Raw genomic sequence first — 20,890 nt, 5'->3', positions numbered from 1 at the left:
AATAATCATTATAGATAATATAGAGAATGATATGGTGAACTTTCACATAACTCATCTTAACAATTTACCAACACGTTCCCGTCTTGTTCTTTCTGTATTCCCACCCAGCAACCCTACCACCCCACTCCCAGATTGTTCTGAAGCAAATCCCCAGGTGGGGTTAGAAATGCGTCAAGACCACGTTGCTGCTGAATGGTCACAGGAAAGTCTCCAAAGTCACTGGATCTTTGGGTTAGGGTTTTGATTAAGAGGGGGAAAAAAAAATTAAGGTCCTCAAAAACTGCAAGCAGAAATTTTACAAAATACTTCAGCGCATCTTCTCAATTTTATTTATTTATTATGAATTTTTTGGCCGCACCGCGTGGCTTGCAGGATCTTAGTTCCCTGACCAAGGGTTGAACCCAGGCCCCTGCAGTGAAAACGCTGAGCATGAGAGAGCTGCCTGCCTCCTCAGTCTTACTTTTTGTCTGGAGCTCTGGGATCCTTGGGAAGTAAAGGGATGCCTGGGCCCATTTTTTTGTGACACCCCAGCTTCCCACACTCAATGATGTGGCAGGACCCTTCCCGCTGGAGCCTCACCGCAGCCCCGCCGCACCTGTGCTCAGGCCTAAGCTGTCCTCCCTGCAGGTGAGGCTGGGCTGCAGGGCGTGAAGGGACGGGTGGCCAACAGCTATGTCCTAGATGTTTTTTTCCTCTAATTTCCAAACTTGCAGCATTAATGTCTCATGGAAAGAACAGTCTCATGTCTGATGAGACATCTGGAAAGAGGTTCTTGGCCCCAGCCTTCTCTCCAGATCTCAGAGTTTTGGGGTTGTTCTAAGTATTTCTTTGGCTGCGCCAGGTCGCGGCATGCCAGATCATCCATCTTTGTGGCATTGGGCACTTCTTTAGCTGCGACCTGCGAACTCTTAGTTGCGGCTTGGGGGATCCCTGACCGCAGGGATGGAACCCAGGCCCCCTGCATTGGGAACACAGAGTCTTTGCCACTGGACCACCTGGGACATCCCTCAGGGCCCCTTTGTATGAAACAAGCCTGACCTTCATCGCCTTAGAAGGCTCCAGTGAGGCAGGGAAAGCAGACAGGAACATCACTGCTCTTAAACTGGAAATGTTTATTGAGACGTTTCGGTCGGAGGAGGCGCTTTGTCTCCCTGACTCTGGCTTTTCTGAGGCAGAAGGTCCCTCAGGCTCCCGCCTGTCCCATGAGACGGTCGTGTTCCTGCCCAGTCAGCCAGGGCCCCGGCCACTCCTCCCCGCCTGCCCCTTCCACAGTCTGCCCGCAGCGGATGCTCCCACGAGAGGTTCACGAAGTTAGCTGCGGCTTCATCTCTGCTTCAGTCAACCGAGGCCCAGAGAAAGGAGCGCCAGGGCACCCCCAACTGTCGAAGTGAAGTACACGTAATGCTTAAAGGAGACAGGTTACTACACAACCTCTACCCAGAAACGCAAAATATTAAATACGACTCCACCTGCATAAATTAATTGTACAAGCTTATCCACCATGAAATCCCGGCAACCAACGTTAGTAAGCAATTTGGGATCAAAATCCAAAGCAGAAAAAAAAGGACATGAACACCCATGTAGTACGATGTTTTCAATGCAGGTAGGGGGATGCGGCTGCCCCCAGTTCTGGGCTCGGGACCACCGCGGGAGCCGCCAGACCCCAGGCTCCTGCCTTGCCCGTGGGAGCCGGTCAGAGGTTGGCTCCATATAACTGTCCTTTCCCGGGCTGGGTGCCCTGTGGCCAGCCGGCTGGTCCTCAGGACACGTTGACGCCCCTCCCAGGAGTGCAGTAGGGAGTGTAGAAGTTGAGCGGCTCTGGAGAAGGGGTCCTGGGGAGGCGATAAATGGTTCCCTGGTTCCTTCAATGAAGAGGAAAGGTATTTGTTAAAAGAGGGAAAGGTTTGCCTGGCCTGATGCTTTGTCCCCTTGGCCCCAGGAGGATACACAGTGATGGTCAGTGAGCAGAGAACCTGCCCATCAAACGAGCGTGTTTCTTATTCCAGGAGCCAGGAGCTGCCGTTTTTTTTCTTTTTTTAGGTGAGAGGCTGGGGATCTTAGTTCCCCAGTCAGGGAATGAATCCCCATGGAAGCTCGGAGTCCGAACCACTGGACCACCAGGGAGGTGCCTGCTTTTTGTTTGAATTCCTGAAGGGACTTGACTAGAGGTACTAGGCCCTAACTCCACTCTGCCCCCAGCCTTGCCTGGTGGCCCTTTCACTTACTCAAACACGGGGATTAGGCCTTTCCAGTCTTGTCAGGCCACTTTGGACACCAGCTTGTGCAGTTCAGACCTTCTTGTGTGCAAGGTCGAGGGTGTAAATTCCAGCCAGCCAGAGTCCGACCCCAAACTTAAGGCTCCCCGTATTGTGTGTCAGACAGCATACTCTAATTTCTTTCCTCTTAGGAACCTGCACAGCCTCTTTGCTCCTGCCCTCTCCCTGAATCCAGACGCAGGGCTCTTAACTCCCCACTTCGTACAACCTCCTGCACGGTATCTCCAACTTAGCAAGCTCAGACATAAACCAGCCTTGCCCACAAAACCCGCTCTGCTGGTCACCTCCCTGATCTCAGCTGCAGATAGTGATGCCCTCTGTTTGACTCGGGCAAAACCCCCAGGCCTCTTCAATCCTCACTCCACCTGGCAGCTGACACGCCGCGCGTCAGGGAGCCCCTTCAGCTGCACAAACGGTCTGCCTCCACCGCGGCCTCCCGGGTTCCTGCCCGAAGGCACTGGCCTCCCTGCCTCCTCTTCCCCTGTATTCACATCTCTACACAATGGTGGGCAGTGATACCCGAGAAACAGCAAGTCGCTCTTCCCCTGCCGAGCACATCCCCATCTCAGAAAAAACCCAGCTGCTGGCCCTGCCCTCCACCTCTGCCACACCCCATTGCTCTGTTCTGTTCCCCTCCTGTTGTAGGAATCAGGCTCCTGTTGGGGGTCCTTCCCCCCACCAGAAGAGTGAGGAGGGGAGCTCTGAAAGACTTCTCTGCCTCCCAGCTTAAATGACGGCACCCTCCCCTGCCCCACCACATTCCTCCTGCCTCTCCCCACCTCTAACATCCTAACTGCTCAATTTCCTTTCTCCCCTCCCCTCTCCTCCCTTCCCTCTTCTCCCCTCTCCTCTTCCAGCTAGTTCTCTTGTTTCCTCTCTCCCATCAGAATGGAAGTTCTCAGTGGACAGGGATTTGTGTATCTTCTCTTTATCACTGTGTCCCTAGCCCCTAAGGCAGAACTTGCCCCTGGCAGGTGCCCCCTAGGTGTGGGGTGAATGAATGAACCACGGGCTCTGCCCTTTGAGCTTAAACGCCTGTGGCTGATACTATTGCTGGTTTCTCAAATGGCCCAGGCCTGCCCCCAGTGTGACAGGCTTGCCTGTGTCCCCCAGATCAGGACTTCAGGCAGCCTTTCCAGGACCCTCAGATCGACTCCCTCCCTTCTGGAGGCAGGGCCCGGGCTCCTACATCTTTGTGCTCCTGTGTCCATCCCCTTCTCCACGCACTCTAAGTGGGGACCTCGGCAGGTGGCTTGTCCTCTCTGTGCCTTGGGGGGCGCCAAGGGGTGGTGTGTGAGCACTTGGCACCATCACCAGCCCCCCATCCCACGCCATTCCTGAGTCCAACATGGGCAAGTCATCCTGGTCCTGCGGCTTCTTTTTTTTGGGGGGGGGGGGGGGGTGTTGCTGCTACACCACGTGGCATGCAGGATCTTAGTTCCTCGACCAGGGATCAAACCCATGTTCTTTGCAGCGGCAGCGCGGAGTCCTAACCACCAGGCTACCTGGGAAGTCCTTGGCCCTGCTTTCTGTGAGGGTCTTGCGTGTCCCATCTAAGACACAGGTCCCAGTAGCTCCACGTTGCAAGGGAGGAAGTGGGTCACGGGAGGTTAAATCACCCTCCAAGGTTGCAGAGGCCCACCCAGACTCACCAGCCTGCCCTGCCTGATACCCCTGGGGCTGAGACTTTGTGTCTGCCGTAAACATGTTACCTCACCACACCAGCCACAAGAGTTGGGGGTGGGCAGGGACTTGTCGGGAGGTCCAGTGCCCCAAGAAACGACCCCATGTCAGCACCCATGAGTGCTGTCCACAGCCCCCGCTGTGGCTCCTCCAGCTCCAGTGCTCTACCTTTCCCTGGGGGTGTGATCCCCCTCATGCAGCCCACCAGCCGGGACCATACCTTCCTCCAGGCACCTTCTTCCCTAAGCTTCGGTGGCCGCCACATCCCCGTTCACATAATCGGGCTCCCCGTCCTCGTCTGGGCTTCCTGCCAGGGAAAGCGACGCTTCCCGTGGGGCTGGCTCTGCGGATCCGCGGGCAGATGGTCAGAGGGTTTGCATGGACACGCTCAGCCCGGCCCTGTCTCCGCAGATGGCACCAAGCAGCGCACGGGAAAGGCTACACTGGGCAGTGTGTCCGTCCCATCCCCTCTGGGATCTGCCAGCAGTCTGTCCCGCCCGGAGCAGGGCAGGTGCGATTCCATCCAAGCTGCTGGACGGGGCAGCAGGCCAGGAGGACCCAACCTCAGAGGCCACGGTGCTGCCGAAGGAGGTCCTGTGCCGCTGTAGCCGCTGATGCACCAGAAGCTTTGCCGTGGGATCAGCTGGATGGGCCTCGGGGGAGCCCACCTGGCCTCGTCCTCCCAGATCCTCTAAGCGCCCCTCTCTCCCCCTCCCCCTGACTGTGTGTCCCAGGCTAGGGCAGCCCTCCTCCAGTGCAAGCCAGCTGAAGGCGACCATTCGGGAATGCCTGGGCTCCGGCCACATACCCACGACTCTCTTGGACTCTTGCCACTGCTGGATGGACGCCGAGTTCTGATAATCCTCAGACCCCTCGTCCCCTGCAGGGAGAGCACCAGGACAGGGGCTGGGGAAGGGACAGCCACCAGGGCCATTCCTCAGGCCAGTGAGGTGCTGTGGCTGCCCCTCTAGAGGGGCAGCCTGCATCCTTCATGCACTTGGCAGACCCTCGAGGGAGGGAGGGAGATCCAGGGACTGACGGGGCCTCCTCCCGGGACACAAGGTCTGGTCATGGTGAACCCTGCAGCGGGAGCTCCAGACCCCAGCAGCACAAACTTACCCGAGTCCATTCTCTTTGGCTTGCAAATGAGCACGTTCTCATAGGAATTGGTGTCATCGTCATCTGCCAGGGAGAGGGGAGAGGGTGGGGGGTGCTGGTGGGTCCTGCCTGACAAGCCTGCAAGCCTGGCTCTTCCTCCCTCCCTCTGTCTCATCAATCCCCCTCTGGGTCCCGCAGGGCCTCGAACATTCTCCTGGACAAGCGTCTTAATGGGCACAGGCCTGGCTCCGTGGCTTCCACCCTGGGCTCCTTCTGTCTTTCAAAGCTACCCCTGAACGCTCTGGGGAGGGGCAGGCCCAGCGTGGATAGTTAAAGAGAAGGGAGAGCCATCTCTCTGCGGGCAAGAGGGGCAGGCAGAACCACTGGGGGCACAGGAGACAGGGACCTGCCTAACCCTTCAGGCAGTGGGGGCAGGCTGAGGATCCTCTGCCCAGCGCCTAGGCTGGGTGTGGCATATCAGAGCCTGGTACCCTGGCTTTGCACCCCACCCCCACACCCCAACAAGGAAGCTAAGCTCTAAACACCACCCCACCCAGCTTCCATCTTTGTTGAAGAAGTTCTGAGAAGTGAGGGCTTTCCCCCCAATATAGGAGCGCAGCGGGGGAGAAGACCTTCACTCCCACTCTAGCTCGGCCTAGGCGGGGGTCCAGGCCTATGCCCCTTTCAGCAGGCACTGCCCACCCTCTTGTTCTGTAAAGCCAAGGTGTAAAGAGCCCAGGGTTCCAGCACCCTCAGGGCTAGCAGGGCTTGGCATCCTTCAAGCAAGTCTGCCCCTTCCAGGGCCTCCCTCCAAGGACCCATGTGTCCCCAGCCTTGAGGGGGGCCCTGAATGACAAGGGGACCAGCCTGACCCCGGTCCCTGCCCTCAGCTCCCCTTCTGCTCCCTGACTGTTACTCCCTCCCATCCCTGCCCTCCTCTGCATCTCAGCTCCTGCCCGCAGTGCCAGCCTCCTCAATCCTCCCAGATCCTCCTTAGTCCTCCTTGATCCTCCCCAGGCCTCCTCGGTCCTCCCAGATCCTCCTAGGTCCTCCCCGGTCCTCCTCGTTCTCCCCAGTCCTCCCGGATCCTCCCAGATCCTCCCCAGTCCTCTCCGTCCTCCCGGGTCCTCCGAACCCTCTCTGGCCCAGCCCCGAGGGTGTGGCCTCTGAAGCTGATCTGCCCTCGCTGCCTCCTCTGCCTCACCTTCCACGGGCTTCTGGAACGGATCGCAATTGTAATAGTCCGTGGAGGTGGGGTCTCTGACAAGAAAACACAGACACAACACCAGCTGCGGGGCAGGCCCGTGGTGGGGATGCGGGCTTCACGTGGTGAGACCACGGCTGCCCCCCTCCCCCGTCGTCACTGCCCCCGGAGCCCGTGCGGGGCTCAGCCAGGGTCTCACCCCTGAGCCACCTTGGGGCTGAGAGCGTGGTGGCCTGGCTCCAGCCACCGCGCCGGGTGACTTCAGGCAAGTCGCCTCCCGCCCCGGAACCTCAGTTTGCCCAACAGGGAGCCCAGGAGGAGATGTCCTGGGGGGCCCTTCCTCTGGATGGTCAGCCGACGCAGGGTGAGCCCCGCCCACTCAGGCGGCCCCGCCCACTCCAGACGGCCCCGCCCCCGAGCAGGGCTGCGTCCCTGCCCCGGCCTCGTCCCCACGAAGCCAAGGTCCTCTGAGGGACCACGGTGCTGCAGGGAGCCTGCTCGGGCCCACGGGTTTCCAGGGCAGGAGGCCGTTCTCGCGGAAGGAAGCTGAGGGCGGGGCGGAGGTGGCCAGGGCCCACAGAAGGCCGCTCACATGTAGGATTCCTCTGATCTGGGTCTGCTTCCTGCGGGAGGGAGCGAGAATCAGGCTGCGGCAGGGGCTGTGGGCCCGCACAGCAGCCCCCTCCTGCCCAGAACCCACCTACCTTTGCTGAAGTACTGGTACCTGGGGGATGAAGAATCTGGAAGAAAGTCCACGCCCATTGGCTCAATGCTGGTTCCCCAGCCTGGACCCCTCCAGGTGTTTCCCAGTCTTCACACCTTCACACCTGCTCTCTGTCCCCTTGCCCCACTGGGCCAGCCATCAGGCCTCCCAGCCCAGCTGGCATGTCTCTCCTCTGGGAAGGCCTCGTGCTTAGTACCTGTCCCACCAGGTATTCACCTGTCTCCGTCCCATCTTGCCCCAGCCCCCACCCCTGTGTCCCAGGTCACTCACCCTCGAGGCTGGGCGAGAACCGCAACAGCTTGTCCTTCCTGCATGGGAGCGGGGGCAGGGCTGAGAAGGGGCTGGGAGGAGGCCCTTGGGGTTCCTGGGGGTCTGGAGCCCACAGCCCCCCTGGTAGTGCCCTCAGAATCAGAACTGGGGCTCTGAAGTCTGAGGAAGGAGCAGGGTCTTGGCCTGGGCTCTGCCAGGTGGGGACTCCCCAGGGCCCTCCTCATCACCTCCCTTGGGTGTGGGTTTGGGGGCTCATTCCTACCTCGTCAACTCCATGTTGGAGGCCGTGTCCCCGGGCCAGGCCTCCCTGACCACTGCAAAGGATGAGGCGGTATTGGCCGGGCCCCAGACCAGCTGGCTGGTGTAGTCCCTTCACCCCATCACCCAGCCCGATCAGGCCTGGCCACAGCCTCAGAACAATGAGGATGAAAGGGACTTTGAGGCTGACACCCCCAACCCTGAGCCCAGCCTGGGACCCGTCTGCCAGGGGACTCACGGGTGTAGGTCCGGGCCACTGCAAAGCTCTGCTGATTCTCTTGCCTGGAAACACACAGAGCTGTGCTGAGTCAGGGCCTGGCTTCCCACAGCCCCAGGGACAGAGAGAACAGATGGACAGGGATGGACAGACCACGGCGAGAGTGAGGGGTTGCTGCCAGCCCTCCAGGACTCAGATCCCGGGTTTCCTGATGGTCTCCTCGTCCATACAGCCCCCCTGCCTGCCCACTGGTGCCCACCCTTCTCACACGGGCCTGGGCTGGAGCCAACCAGACACGTAGATGGTCAGGAAGGTCTGTGGGCAGGGCTGGGAGAGCTGCTCAGGGACCTGGTGATGACTTCAACCAGAAGCAACAAAGAGGCTGCCCCCACCACCTACCACCCCAGGAATGTTTAAGATTCCTTTGAGAGCACCGTGTCCTGGAGATGTTCAAACATGCCATTTATTCCCCAGTAACGGATGAGGCAACTTCAGGGCTTAGAGGCAACTTCAGGGCTTAGCAAACACAGCTAGACATCTAACTATCACTTTCTTCCTTTCAAACAGAACCTGATTTATATTTAGACAATCACACACCCATCTATAAGGCTCTATTTCCCAATAAATGTACGACATCAAACTAAAAACCTTCTGCTCAGCCAAGGAAGTCATCGATGAAACCAAAAGACCGTCTGCCAAGCAGGAGAAGCTATTTGCAAATGATATATCTGATAAGGGCTTAATGTCCCTTATAATATAATATATAAACAACTCATAACAACCAAAAAACAACCTGATTAACAAACTGGGCAGAGGAGCTGAATAGACATTTTTCTAAAGAAGACTTATAAATGGCCAACAGATATGAAAAGATGTTCAACATCACTAATTATGAAGGAAATAAATGCAAATCAAAACCACGGTGAAGTTTCACCTTAGACCTGATAGAACAACAATATTATCAAAAAGGCAAGAAATAAAAAGTGTTGGTAAGGATGTAGAGGAAAGGAAACTCTTGTGTGCTATTGGGGGGGAATATAAATTAGTATAGTCACTATAAATTCAATATGGAGATGCCCCAAAATACTAAGGATAAAACTACCATATAATCCAGCAATCCCACTTCTGGGTATTTATCTAAAGAATATGAAATAACTAATTTGAAAAGCTGTATACAATGCTGCAGAAGACTCTTGAGAGTCCCTTGAACAGCAAAGAGATTAAACCAGTCAATCCTACAGGAAATCAACCCTGAATACTCATTGGAAGGACTGATGCTGAAGCACCAATACTCTGGCCACCTGATGCGAAGAACTGACTCACTGGAAAACACCCTGATGCTGGGAAAGATTGAGGGCAGGAGGAGAAGGAGGAGGCACAAGATGAGATGGGTGGATGGCATCACTGACTCAATGGACTTGAATCTGAGCAAACTCTGAGACATAGTGAAGGACAGAGGAGCCTGGCATGCTGCAATCCATGGCGTTGCAGAGTCTGACACGACTTAGCAACTGAACAACAACAAGATACGTGCCCCTATGTTTGTTGCAGCTCTATTTACAATAGCCAAGACACGGAGACAATCTAAGTGTCCTTCAACACATAGATGAGTGAGTAAAGAGGATGTGGCGTATATATACCACGGAATACTATTTACCCATAAAAACACAAAATCTTGCTATTTGTGACAATGTGGTTGGACCTTGAGGGTATTATGCTAAGTGAAATAAGTTAGAGAAGGAAAAATTCCGTATGATTTCACTCGTATATGAAATATAAAAAACAAACAAAATAAACGAACAAACCAAACAAAAACTAACTTGTGGGTACAGAGAGAAGAGTAGTGTTTACCAAAGTTGAGAGGGCAAAATTGGTAAAGGGGATGAACTGTGTGATGACAGATGGAAATTAAATGTTCATTGGTACGCTTGATATAGGGTATACAGAAATAGAAATTAAATATTCTACATGTGAAACCTAAATAAGGAGGCACTCCCAACTGGGATGCACCCTTTTTGTCTTCCTTCTTCATTCTTACTGCTGCATGGAATGCAGAGATGAGGGCTGGAGCTTTAGCTGACATTTTGGCCCATGAAGTGCCTTTTGGAATGAATGCCACCACTAAGGATAGTGGAGCAGATTAGCTAATTATAAAAGCCTCTTGGGTTTGTTCCATGGACCAGAATGGCGACCTGGTCCAGTCTTCCAGGAGCTCCTGAGGGGTGAAAGTGATCTGATTTAGGAACAAGGCCCTAAATCCACAGAAGAGAGTCTGGCCTGGCTTCCCAGAGGAAATGATACAGGAGCTGGGCCTGGCACAGGCTGGTAGGACTGAACCCAAGTGAGGCGAGGAGAGCCCAAGTCTCCCCTCTGATCTCCTTCCACTCAGGCCTCTTTCTCCACCACCCACATGGGGAGGTTTAGCTTGTGCCTCTGAGGATCTTCAGTTATAAGATTAATCGGGGGACTGGAGTGGGCAGGGGCTAAGGGAGGAGGGGAGAGGGAAGATATTGAGGAACTTGCCTTGGGGCAGGGGTGTGGCCAGTGGGGAGGGCACCAGGGTAGTCCAGTCCACACCCCCGGTGGAGGTTGAGGGCTGGCGAGCCAGAGGACCAAGGGACCCCAAAAGGCTGGGAAGGTCCAGCCCCAGCCCTTGGAGTGGGCATGGATGGGAAAATTCTATTTTCAAATCTCACTGTGGTTTTTCAGTTGCAAAAGGAAATGAGAAGAGGGTGTGTGAGCAAGTTTGTATGTGAGTGCCTGCCCAGGCGTGCAAGCAGGCCCTGTGTGTGTGTGAGAAGTGCATGCATGAATGAGCGCTGGGGGAGCCAGTGGGTGTGCGTGGGCGTGCAGGCCTGTGCACGTGTGTGCACGCAGGTCTCGGAGCCCTCCACCAGCACACCGCTGGCCGCAGCCCTCCTGCCGGGGTCCTGACGCTCTGGGGTCAGTGCCAGCGTTTCATGTTTCATCTCCCCTGACCACTGCCCTGCTTCCAGCTCTCCCGCGACTCCCCTTGGCCCTTTGGACAAAGGCCAAGGCCTCTGGCCAAGGTCAAGACTCTCCTTCCTCTGAATTCAGCTCACTACTCTCAAGACATGTTCACTCCAGCTGCATCAAACCCGAGGCAGTGTCCACCCTGGCCTGAAGTCAGTGATTGCCCACACTGTTCCCTCTCTCTCTGGAATGTCCCCCTTTTCCCTTCTGTCTCTTCAGATTCTTCCTGCCTCCTCCAGGAGGCCTTCCGTGATCCCCCCAAGTTTCATGCCCACATGCTGTCTCAGACCCAGCACCTGGTCCCTGGTCCCTGTCCCTGCAACGGGAGGGCAGGATTCCTCTGTCAACCCCCCAGCACAGCCTAGTTCCCACTGGGGTGGGGTCACGGTGGGGATTTCTGGAGACGCTCCTGGGCTCACTGGAGCGTGCCTCCCACCCTCCCCAACTAGTCTGGGGCAGGGTTTGGGCGGTCCCTGGGCACCCCCTCATCCTCCCCTAAGTGCTGAGGACCCACTGGAGCCCGGCATGGAGGAGGTGAAAGTGAAGGGGTGAGGGGTGGGGGCGAGGTGCCTGAGGGGAGGCCCACAGGGACGGCCCCCGCCCAGGCAGGACACACAGCATCACTGGGCTGGGGAGACACTCACAGACTCCTCTGCTCATAGATTTTCTCAGACTTCTTTGCACCTGCAAGAGCAGGACCAGATTAGCCAGTTCCCTGATCCCGCCCCCCGGGGCCAGGTGGGAGCTGAGATCCGAGGCCCAACCATCTGCCCTGTTGCCCTGGGCAGGCCTCAGACCAGACGTGGGGGCTGAGCCACTCATCGCTGGGGGCCACCTGACCCTGGCGAGGTTTGCGCACCATTTACTTAGGAGAGCGGACCGTGAAGGCAGACAGCCCAGCCCCCTCTCCCCTCCCTTGTCCGGCACAATCCATGCGCAAACAGATGCCTTTGACCCCGGAGAACCAACACTCCCATTCAGTCAGACCAGTGGTCTTCAGAGAACGATCAGGGGCCGTGTCCCTGGGTTTCACTTCTGCGCCCCCAGGCTTATCTGACTGCCCCTTCCGAGCAGCCGGGTCTGGGCCTGAGCGGCTCTCTGGGGACACCGCGCACTCCTCCCACAGGCCCACGACCCCCAGGCTTTACCTGGGCGGGAACAGCGCACACACAGGCCGGCCGCTGCCCCCAGCAGCAGCAGCAGAGCTGCCCCCGGCCACAGCAGTTCTGTGTCCGTGCTCATGTCCACTCCGGGGCACTCTTCTTCCTGCAGGGCTGCGACAGGGGGCACTCTGAGCCCGGGTGGGGGCCACAGGGCTGCCCCTGCTAGGAACCCTCCCCGAACTGTCCCCTGACAGCCCAGCGTCCCCGACCCTCCCTGCTCTGGGACCAGACGGGTCAGAACCAGCCCTGTCCGCTCATCTGACCCCAGACCCGCACCTCGGGTCCCCCAGGGCCATCATCAAGTGCTGGAAGGTTCTGGAAACCTGCCTGTAAGCGCACACTCCCACGCACACCTTTGCTTAGTCCACCCAGCCACCCAGCGAGGGGGAGGCTAGAGCCATTTCATAAACAGAGAAACGGAAGCCTCAAATTCCACAGCTGCAAAGGGGAAAGGCAGGATTTGAATGCCGGCCTCCAGACCCTAGGGGCTTCCCAGAGGCGCTAGTGGTAAAGAACCTGCCTGCCAGTGCAGGAGACATAAGAGATGAGGGTTCGATCCCTGGGTCAGGAAGATCCCCTGGAGGAAGGCATGGCAGCCCACTCCAGTATTCTTGCCTGGAGAATCCCATGGACAGAGAAGCCCGGTGGGCTGCAGTCCACACAGTTTCGCAAGGAGTCAGACATGACTGAAGTGACCCAGCACGCATGCAAGGACTCCAGACCCTAATGCTTGTTCTGTTCTTTCATCCTGTGATAAAACCTCCTGCGAACCCAGCGCTGTTCCCCAAGCTCAGAGTCCACTGCCCCTTCTATACCAGAGCCCCCATCCACCCTAGGGTGATTCTCTGCTCCCACCCAAGGCCTCCCGGGGAAGCTAGGGGTGCGTTTTCCATTCCTAAAATGCCTGTCTACCCAGATGCTCTGGCTCCTCCTGTCCTTGGAGCTGGGAGGAAGGTCAGGAAGGCTTCTCGGAGGAGGTGGGCCTGAGACCAGGAAGGGGGGAAGGGCACCTGGGCGGAGGGACTTTGGTGGCTGGTAGAGGAATGTGCTGGGAGATGGGGTTAAGAGGCCACTCTGTGGTCAGTGGCCGGTCCCAGCCTCGGGGCCTCAGTGAAGCTGCAGGCAGCCACCTAGCAAGGCCTGCTGAGTGCAAGTTCAGCCCTCTTGAGGGGCCCTCCAGGGAGATTTGTTGCAACTCTAAAGAGACTCAGCCTCCTTTGCAAAGTGACAGTGGGCAGAGGGCAGCAGGGGTCCTGCGGGGCCTGTGCCCCACGGTGGGCACGTGGACCCCATGCTATGGAGCATCCCCTCTGTGAACACCTGTGCCTCCCGCCTCGGCCACCTGGGAGGAGGCTTCTCGCTTCACAGCTGCGGGAGGCAAGGCTGAAAGAGACCCGAGCTTTGTGCAGGCCTTCCCCTTCTTTCTGGCTCCCCCAGAGGCCTGCACCATACCCTGAGGCCCCGCTCACCACCCCAAGCTTCCTGAATCCCCGTTTCAAAGCTGACAGGAAATCTCCGTGCAGGGCTCAGCCTCTGTCAGCGGCCCGTCATGCAGAAGTTACCTCTCCTTCCCGCAAATGCCAAGTGAGTCTGTGGGAACACCACCATTCCCAGACCTCGGGACCCAGTGGCCTCCATATAAGGAGAGAGGATGGACTGGTCACCCCCAGGATATCGTTCCAGGGGACCTCAGCTCCCCGTCCTCTAGGAGCTGGGGCACCGTCTTCCCAGGCCGCATACCCTCCACCCTCCCCAGACCTCCCTCTGGTCCAGGGCCGCCTCCCTCTTGGGCCTCCAGCCAAGGCCCAAGTCCCTCCAGGGCTGGTGAGGTTGGGAGCCCCTGGTCTTGGACAGGGGGACCCCTACCTGTATCTCAGGGTCTCTTGGCCTCACTTTTCTCATCTGTAAAACTGGGATCGACCAGGGCCTTCCTCCAACAGTTGTGGAGAGTACACACACATCCAGCCTGGACCACAGTCAGGGTTTCAGGAAGAGAAACTTGCTGAGTGTCACACTTCCGGCCAGCTGGTTTGGACAGTTCCCTCGAGTGCCCACCCTTGACATGTTTATCTTTGGGTCGAGATGAAGGCTCTTTCTGCCCCCAAGGAGGTTTGGGGGTAGACCCACGGGAGGTTACTCCCGTGGGACAAGGGTCCAGCACTGGCCACCCTTGGGGTCTGCTTGAGACCCCAGGGGCAAGTCCACACACTCAGCTTGGCATTCAAGGCCCGAGGATCTGGGCTGCTGAGCTCTGCTGCCCTCCCTCCCCGAGGACCCCCAACCACCAGAAGGCCCTCTTGCTTCCTGGCTCTGCTGTTCTGGGATGAGCCATAGTCAGGGATGCTCCTAGCCCTGGTCCATCTTCCCCCCGCCTGGCACTGTGTGAGGGAAGGGGGCAGGGCATGAGAACACAAATTCTGCCCCAGCAGCTGAGTCCCAATGCCACCGGTCACCCTGTTAATGCAGGGAAAAAATGACACAACCCTCGGGTTCGTCATGGGAGGCCCAGTGCTGAGATGACACCTGGAGGTGCTGCTGATGGCTGGTGTGGGGCACAGTTGGCTGTGCCCACCGTGACTTGTCATCATCACGGTCCCCGCAGGATGGGAAGGGGTTAGCTGCATCCTGGATGGCTGGCCTGCACTGGACAGCGTGGGGCAACCCTGCCTGAAGCCCTCCCTGCCTGCTCTCCCAGACACACAGGCCTGAGCCTGCCCCAGGAGGGGCGTCGTGCTGGGACCCTGGGAGACCCTGGGATCTGAAGGCGAGCGTGGCTGTTGCACCCAGCCCCGCAGTTGTCACAGAGCCACACAGCATCCCCTGGGAGAGGTCGGCTCCTTTCTTCTCCAAGGGAGGAGAGGGCGGCCCAGAGAGGTGAGTACTCTGCCCAAGGTCACACAGCTGAGCAGTCAGAACCAAGGCCTGTACTCAGGGCAGGTGGACTCTAGGCCTACACTCCTTCCTGTAAATCCTTTTTTAAATTACATTTTTTAAAAAGACTCACACAATATGGTTTTTAAAAGATTCATTTGAAAAAAAAAAAAAGATCCATTTGAGGAAGAAACTAGGACTGCCTCTTCCCCGAGACCAAGACGGACTCAACTTGTCTTCTCTGCTTGTTTTCCCACCCAGGTCTGAGAACAGGTGGGGTGGCAGCGGGGGAAAGGAGAGGGGCTGGGCCCCCGCAGCGCCAGGAGGGCCCCCGGGGGCCAGGCCGCCCGGGGTGGAGTGGGGAGGGGAGAGGAGGCCACCGCAGCCCCAGGCCTGCAGGCCAAAATAGCAGAAAGGGAAGTGGGCAGTTTTCAGATGAACAAGGTTTGCAACAAGCCCACGGCGGAAGAGCTCTCAGGGTTGGGCTGAGCGGCCCCAGCACCCAGCCTCCCGCCCCCAAAGGCCCTTGGCGTCCCTCCTGCCCAGCCCCCCAGCCCTCCTCTTGCTGTGGATGGGGAAACTGAGGCCCGCCGGGGCCAAAGGGCAGGCTGCGGGGTAGGGATGGAGTCAAGAGGTTCCCATCCCAGCCCTTGGAAGGCTTTATCTGCTGGGCTTTGCTCTGTTTCCCCAAAGAACCTTGGCCTTCAGATGAGGCTCACCAGAGGTCTCTAATGGAGGTGCCTGATGCTCAGGCACCTGGTGCAGGGCCCCAGGGAAGCTCCTGTTCTGGGCAGGGGAAGGGGAAGGGGAAAGGGAAGGCCATGGCCTCCCGTTGACAGAGCAGAGCCCTGGGAGCACCCCAGGGCCTGTATCTTCTCGACAGCCCCCCAAGCAGGGACCTGGTGGCCAGGCTGGGGGCTGGGTGGGGGCGGCCGGGGCAGCTCTTCCTCCGGGCCTGGGGCAGGACCTCGGCCTCCTCGCCTGGAGCGCCTCTCCCATCATCCCGTAGCTCCACAGCAGGGTCGTTACAGTCCCATTTTACAGATGAAGAAACCAAAGCTCCTGAGCCCCTGGGAACCCTGTCCTGGCCCCTCAGCAGTCTCTGGAAGTGATGGGACCACCCTGGCTGCTTCCCAGGGCTGTGCAGGCTGGGCCGGGGAAGGCGAGGGCAGGAGAGGGGCCGGAGCCCCAGAAACAGCTGCCCCCAGGGTGCTTCAGGGGCTGGGGCAAGGGGCCCCTAGCCGGGGGGCACCAGGACAGGAGGTGTGGGGCGTCCTGGTTTCTTCCCGGCCCACCCAACGGGCAACCAGATGCTCCTGCCAGGACAACAGGGCCTCTCCCATCCCGCTGGGGTGTCGGGGGGCAGCCTCAGGACCCTGGCCTCAGGCCCAGGCTCCAGGTACCCCTGGGAAAGGCTTACCTGAGAGCGGGGGGCCTCCTCACCGTGGCCACCTCATCCTGAGCACGCACACCTGCCCGAGCCGATGCCAACGCCACAGACACTGGCGGGCAGCAGGCAGGGTGGCGGGCTTCCTGTCAGCCACTGAATCAGCCTTCACACATCCGCTGCTCTGCCGGACAGGCCCTGCTTGCAACAGACGGAGGCGGGGAGACCCAGAGACAGATAGAGACGTGGAAACAAACGCACGCAACTTGCACGCTGAATACACACACGTGAAGCCCCGTCTCAGGGAGGAAGAGACACACAGAGAGATAGGAGAAAGGCAATGAAGAATGAAATGGGGGTGCTTGCACAGACACACACAGGCAGCCAGAGAGTAAGACACGGACACACTAGACACACACACACACACAGAAATACACACCCACACCAAAACACACACACACAAAGAAAACCAGAGAGAGAGACACACACACACACAAAGAAAGAGATACACGTGCTAAAGAATGAGAAAGAGAAACACAGACACACAGGCAGCCAGAGAGTAAGACACGGACACACTAGACACACACACACACACAAAGAAAGAGATACACATGCTAAAGAATGAGAAAGAGAAACACAGACACACACAGGCAGCCAGAGAGTGAGACACGGACACACTAGACACACACACACACACACACACACACACAAAGAAAGAGATACACGTGCTAAAGAATGAGAAACACAGACACACACAGGCAGCCACAGAGTAAGACACGGACACACTAGACACACACACACACACAAAGAAAGAGATACACGTGCTAAAGAATGAGAAAGAGAAACACAGACACACAAACACACAGAGACACATGCCAGGGCAGACGTAACGAACGGCTAGAGGCAAAGACAGATGGACGGAGTGGACAGACACTGGCACCAGAGGAAGGGAGACCCAGGTGAAGGGCAGAAGGAAGGACACGCATGGCCGCTCCTCCAGACCCAGGGGCCCCCTTACTCCCATTTTCCAGATGAGGCTCATAGAGGTGCAGAGCCGGCCACTCTCTCCACTTGCTGCCCCAGCATCCGGCCGTAGAGGTGAGGAGGTGCTGGACAGGTGGCCGGGTCCCCCAGCACCTCCTGTTAGTGGTCACTGAACAACTTGCCCAAGGCCACTGGACTCTTACCCCACTTGCTAGGGTCCCCAGGGAAGCCCACAGGGGTCGCACCTCAACCCCCCATCTGTCTGGCATCTCAGAGCCTGAGCTCCCCAGCTCTGGGCCCCTCTCTGCTGGGACAGGGTTTCTCTTCTGGTCCCAGTCCAGCCCTGCCAGGTGAGGCTAGGGATGCTGCCGGGAGGCCCAGTGGGAAGCAGACCAAAACCGCCAGGGCTGGGTGCTCACTGCTGCCACCCTGTGGGGGAGAAGGGTGGCGCGGGGACCTGGGCTACCTCGTGGGCCCCGAGTGCTGGTTGTCCTCACCCCTGCAAGTGGGGTCAGCAGGGCTAAAGCCAACCTCACCTGAGTTCCAAACCTGCGCCTGAGAACCGCGGGTGCCTCCCTCATTCCATGTGGGGGCAGCGCTATGTGTAAGTCCCTTGGCAACTCTTGTAAGAAGACCTTCGTTTCCTTAGGCAAGCTGGCTGGAGGCTGAGAGGCTAAGCTGGATTTCAACCCAGACCCCAAAGCCTGTTGTCTTTTCACGACTCGTGGCTTCAGGGGCTCGCTGGGACCGCCTGCCTGGCCCCTCCTCACCCACTGGGACAAGTCTGTGTTGGTTTCCATCCAACCTTGGGCTGTGTGCTTGCCCAGGTTTCTCTATCTGCAGAGACGGACAGGAGGTCCAACGTGTCTAGTGGGAATGGAGCTCTGTTTCACATGCTGGCTTCTGTCAAGGGCCTTCTTATTTATGGGGGATGCGGAGTCGACTGCTGACTGCCAGCAAAGTCTCAGGGTCCTTCCACAGTGGCACCCAGGATCCTCTCTGAGCCCATTTTCCATCTATAAAAAACAAGGGTCTCTCAACCCAAAGATGCTTTTTGAAATTGAGTGGGAGGAGGAGCCACTCAATCTGAATCCACTCCTGAATCCAGGAGGCTCCACTGCCCCCTTGTAGGCAATTCTAATTCCTCCAAGTTCTATTCATAGATCATTCAGATGTGAGTTAGAAGATAAGCTTTAAAAAACTAGACATTTCAACCCCTCTCCACCATTAGCCATTTTGTGTCCAGTTATATAAATACTAGTGCCCCCAACTCTTTTTTTCAATTCAGTGGTTTCTGGTATTTTTTTTTTGTGACAAAATACATGTAACATAGAATTTACCATTTTTACCACTTCTAAGTGGGCACCTCAGAGGCATTAATTATTCACAGCTCCATACAGCCATCACCACCATCTTGTCTTCATCACTCCAAACAGGACTGTCCGGCTTTTCAGCTCACAGCTGAGTGTCAGTTGTGTGCACAATTGTTACAGAAGCAAGATAAGTAGTAACACAGCAGATCTTAAGTTCTAACACTGAGAATCTTCTGGGGCATCCTTTCAAGGCTGATGGGAAGTGATGGATTTTCTTCAGATATATGCACATTGAGAAGCATATACAACATTCTCGAAGCCCCTGAGAGTCTGCCACTCTCAACCTTTACGATGCAAACGAGAATCACTCTTGCCCCCCGTCACGCCCAGGCATTTATGACATTTCTCTTTGGTCCTAAGCTCACTACCCAGCAGAACCAAGAATATTCCTTCATTCTTCTGCCTCCCTCGTAACTAAGTGATGTTTCTGTCATCTATGTGTATTTTTTTTAGCCTTCAAAGTACTTTAAAAAAAATTGAAGTATAGTTGACTTACAGTGTTGTATAACTTTCTGCTGCACAGCAAAGTGATTCAGTTATACATACACATTTCTAAAAAAGAAAAAAAAAATCCTTTTCCATTATGGTTTATCATAGGATACTCAGTATAGTTCCCTGTGCTATACATAGTTAAAAAACTGTTTTCTATTCTGGATATAGGTATTTGTAGTGTTTTTTATGTGTGTGTGTGTATAAAATTAACACAAGCTGTGGGGCTATTTCTCTTGGGTGCATCTCTGAGAGAGGAACCGCTGGGCTAGAGCGTGGGACCGTTCAATTTTCAGGCTAATGCTCATTTCAAATTAATTCCCACAGTGGCTGTACTCACTGACTCTCATTTGTAACATGTGAAGACCCACAAACTTAGCAGCAACTGGTTTGTCAGACTTCTCGATCTTTGCTGTTTGGATGGGTGTAAAATAGTATTTTCTCTGTAGTCCTGATGCAGGTCCTTGACTACTGAGGTTGAGCACTTTATTTCCTCTTCTGTGAAATGCCTGTTCATTGTTGCTTAGTTTTCCACTGAGTTCTTTTTCTCTTACCAATTTGCAGGAAATCTTCATATACTTCATGTGTTTTTAGTTTGTAACATCTTCATTTATATTTTGAAACATTACTTAAAAAAATCTGGTGAGCATATTCTGTATTTCAAGAGTAATTCCGAGGAATCCTGGTGCTACTTACAGAACCCTTTGGTGACCTGGAAAGCATCTCTGATCTCCCTGCCTCCCTATCCCGCTTAGAAAAGATAATTTTCCAGGCCAGTAATGATTTTATTGCCCTCTGTCCCATGGTGAACAGGTACAGAAAACATTTTCTCTAAGTTCCTGAACTGAAAACCAAAGAGCCCACCACAGCAAAGGAGCATGCTTTTGTTTGTATATTTAATATTTTACAGTTAGAGTGTGGTTACAGATGTGGGAAGAGATTAGTCGTAGGTTATAATTAAATAAACAGTCTTTCACTATTCTGACTCATTCTCATGACAAAAAAATGCAAAAGGAAAACTCTTAGATACTAGTTGTGTTTTTAAGCCTATTCAGTTCAGTTCAGTTCAGTTGCTCAGTCGTGTCCGACTCTCTGCGACCCCATGAATTGCAGCACGCCAGGCCTCCCTGTCCATCACCAACTCCCAGAGTTCACTCAGATTCATGTCCAGAGTCAGTGATGCCATCCAGCCATCTCATCCTCTGTCGTCCCCTTCTCCTCCTGCCCTCAATCCCTCCCAGCATCAAAGTCTTTTCCAATCCTCAAATAAAAAGCAATGCAAACATCTCAATGGCGTTAAAGATTGGCCAAGAAAATGCGAAAGACAGAGCAAAGCTCCTCACCAATAAGGGCAGAAGTGGCCAGGCCCAGGGGCCCAGAGTAGCCTGCTGTCCACCTAGCCTCCCCTCAGGGGAACCTTTTAGGGTGATTCACTGCCCTACAGGCTGAGCAAACTGTTTGGGGAGGGTGGGGAGAACCAGGAGAACCATCAGTGACATCAGAAAGCTCGAGATGTTATCTGTCGGTCTCCCTCCCTGATGGCCCTAAAAAAGCGCTGGTGCGGAGTCCTGCTCTGCAGACAGCATGCGGCAAGCTGAGCCGGAAACAGCTCGCTGACTCCATCCTCCAGGAGGCCGTCAGGTCCTAGTGAGGCTGTCATTCTGAACAGCGAGCCCTGTCGTGGTGCGAGTGACCCTGCACAACCTCAACAGCCATTTAGAATTTGAGGACTGAAGGGAAGCCAAAGTGTACTCGAAGTGCAACTTGTGACAAGAGATTAATTACAGTAGGGTTGTTTAAAAAAAACAAAAAAAAAAAACAAAAAACCAGGCATAGTCTCTAGAGGTTGCATTGCACCATCTCCTGACATAGCAAAGAAACGCTGTTTCTAGCAGGTCT

General features: G+C 55.8%; 1 protein-coding gene across 1 annotated transcript; it reads right to left on the bottom strand.

Annotated features, from left to right (window-relative positions):
- Positions 1 to 1,214: 1,214 nt before the first annotated feature.
- LAT2 (linker for activation of T cells family member 2) lies at positions 1,215 to 13,789 on the bottom strand. Its single transcript, XM_052635915.1, has 13 exons — positions 13,754 to 13,789; positions 11,873 to 11,990; positions 11,369 to 11,408; positions 7,752 to 7,795; positions 7,518 to 7,569; positions 7,256 to 7,293; positions 6,966 to 7,001; positions 6,854 to 6,884; positions 6,262 to 6,317; positions 5,079 to 5,141; positions 4,768 to 4,839; positions 4,180 to 4,302; positions 1,215 to 1,862 (listed from the first exon to the last, which is right to left on the bottom strand). Exons 1-12 carry the CDS (start codon positions 13,787 to 13,789, stop codon positions 4,202 to 4,204), a joined length of 687 nt encoding a protein of 228 aa, XP_052491875.1. The 3' UTR covers positions 1,215 to 1,862; positions 4,180 to 4,201.
- Between the last annotated feature and the right edge of the window lie 7,101 nt (positions 13,790 to 20,890).

This window comes from Budorcas taxicolor, chromosome 2 (genome assembly GCF_023091745.1).
Source record: "Budorcas taxicolor isolate Tak-1 chromosome 2, Takin1.1, whole genome shotgun sequence".
Lineage (NCBI taxonomy): Eukaryota > Metazoa > Chordata > Mammalia > Artiodactyla > Bovidae > Budorcas > Budorcas taxicolor.
The sequence above is the reverse complement of the archived record's forward strand: the minus strand, read 5'-3'. Positions and strand labels throughout refer to the sequence as shown.

Coding starts and splice junctions, on each gene's coding strand:
- LAT2 (XM_052635915.1), bottom strand. CDS start 13,789: ATGAGAAAAGTGAGGCCAAGAGACCCTGAGATACAG. Junction 7,570..7,751: donor AGTGGCCCGGACCTACACCC/GTGAGTCCCCTG, acceptor CATCCTTTGCAG/TGGTCAGGGAGGCCTGGCCC. Junction 7,294..7,517: donor TCCAACATGGAGTTGACGAG/GTAGGAATGAGC, acceptor GCTCCCATGCAG/GAAGGACAAGCTGTTGCGGT.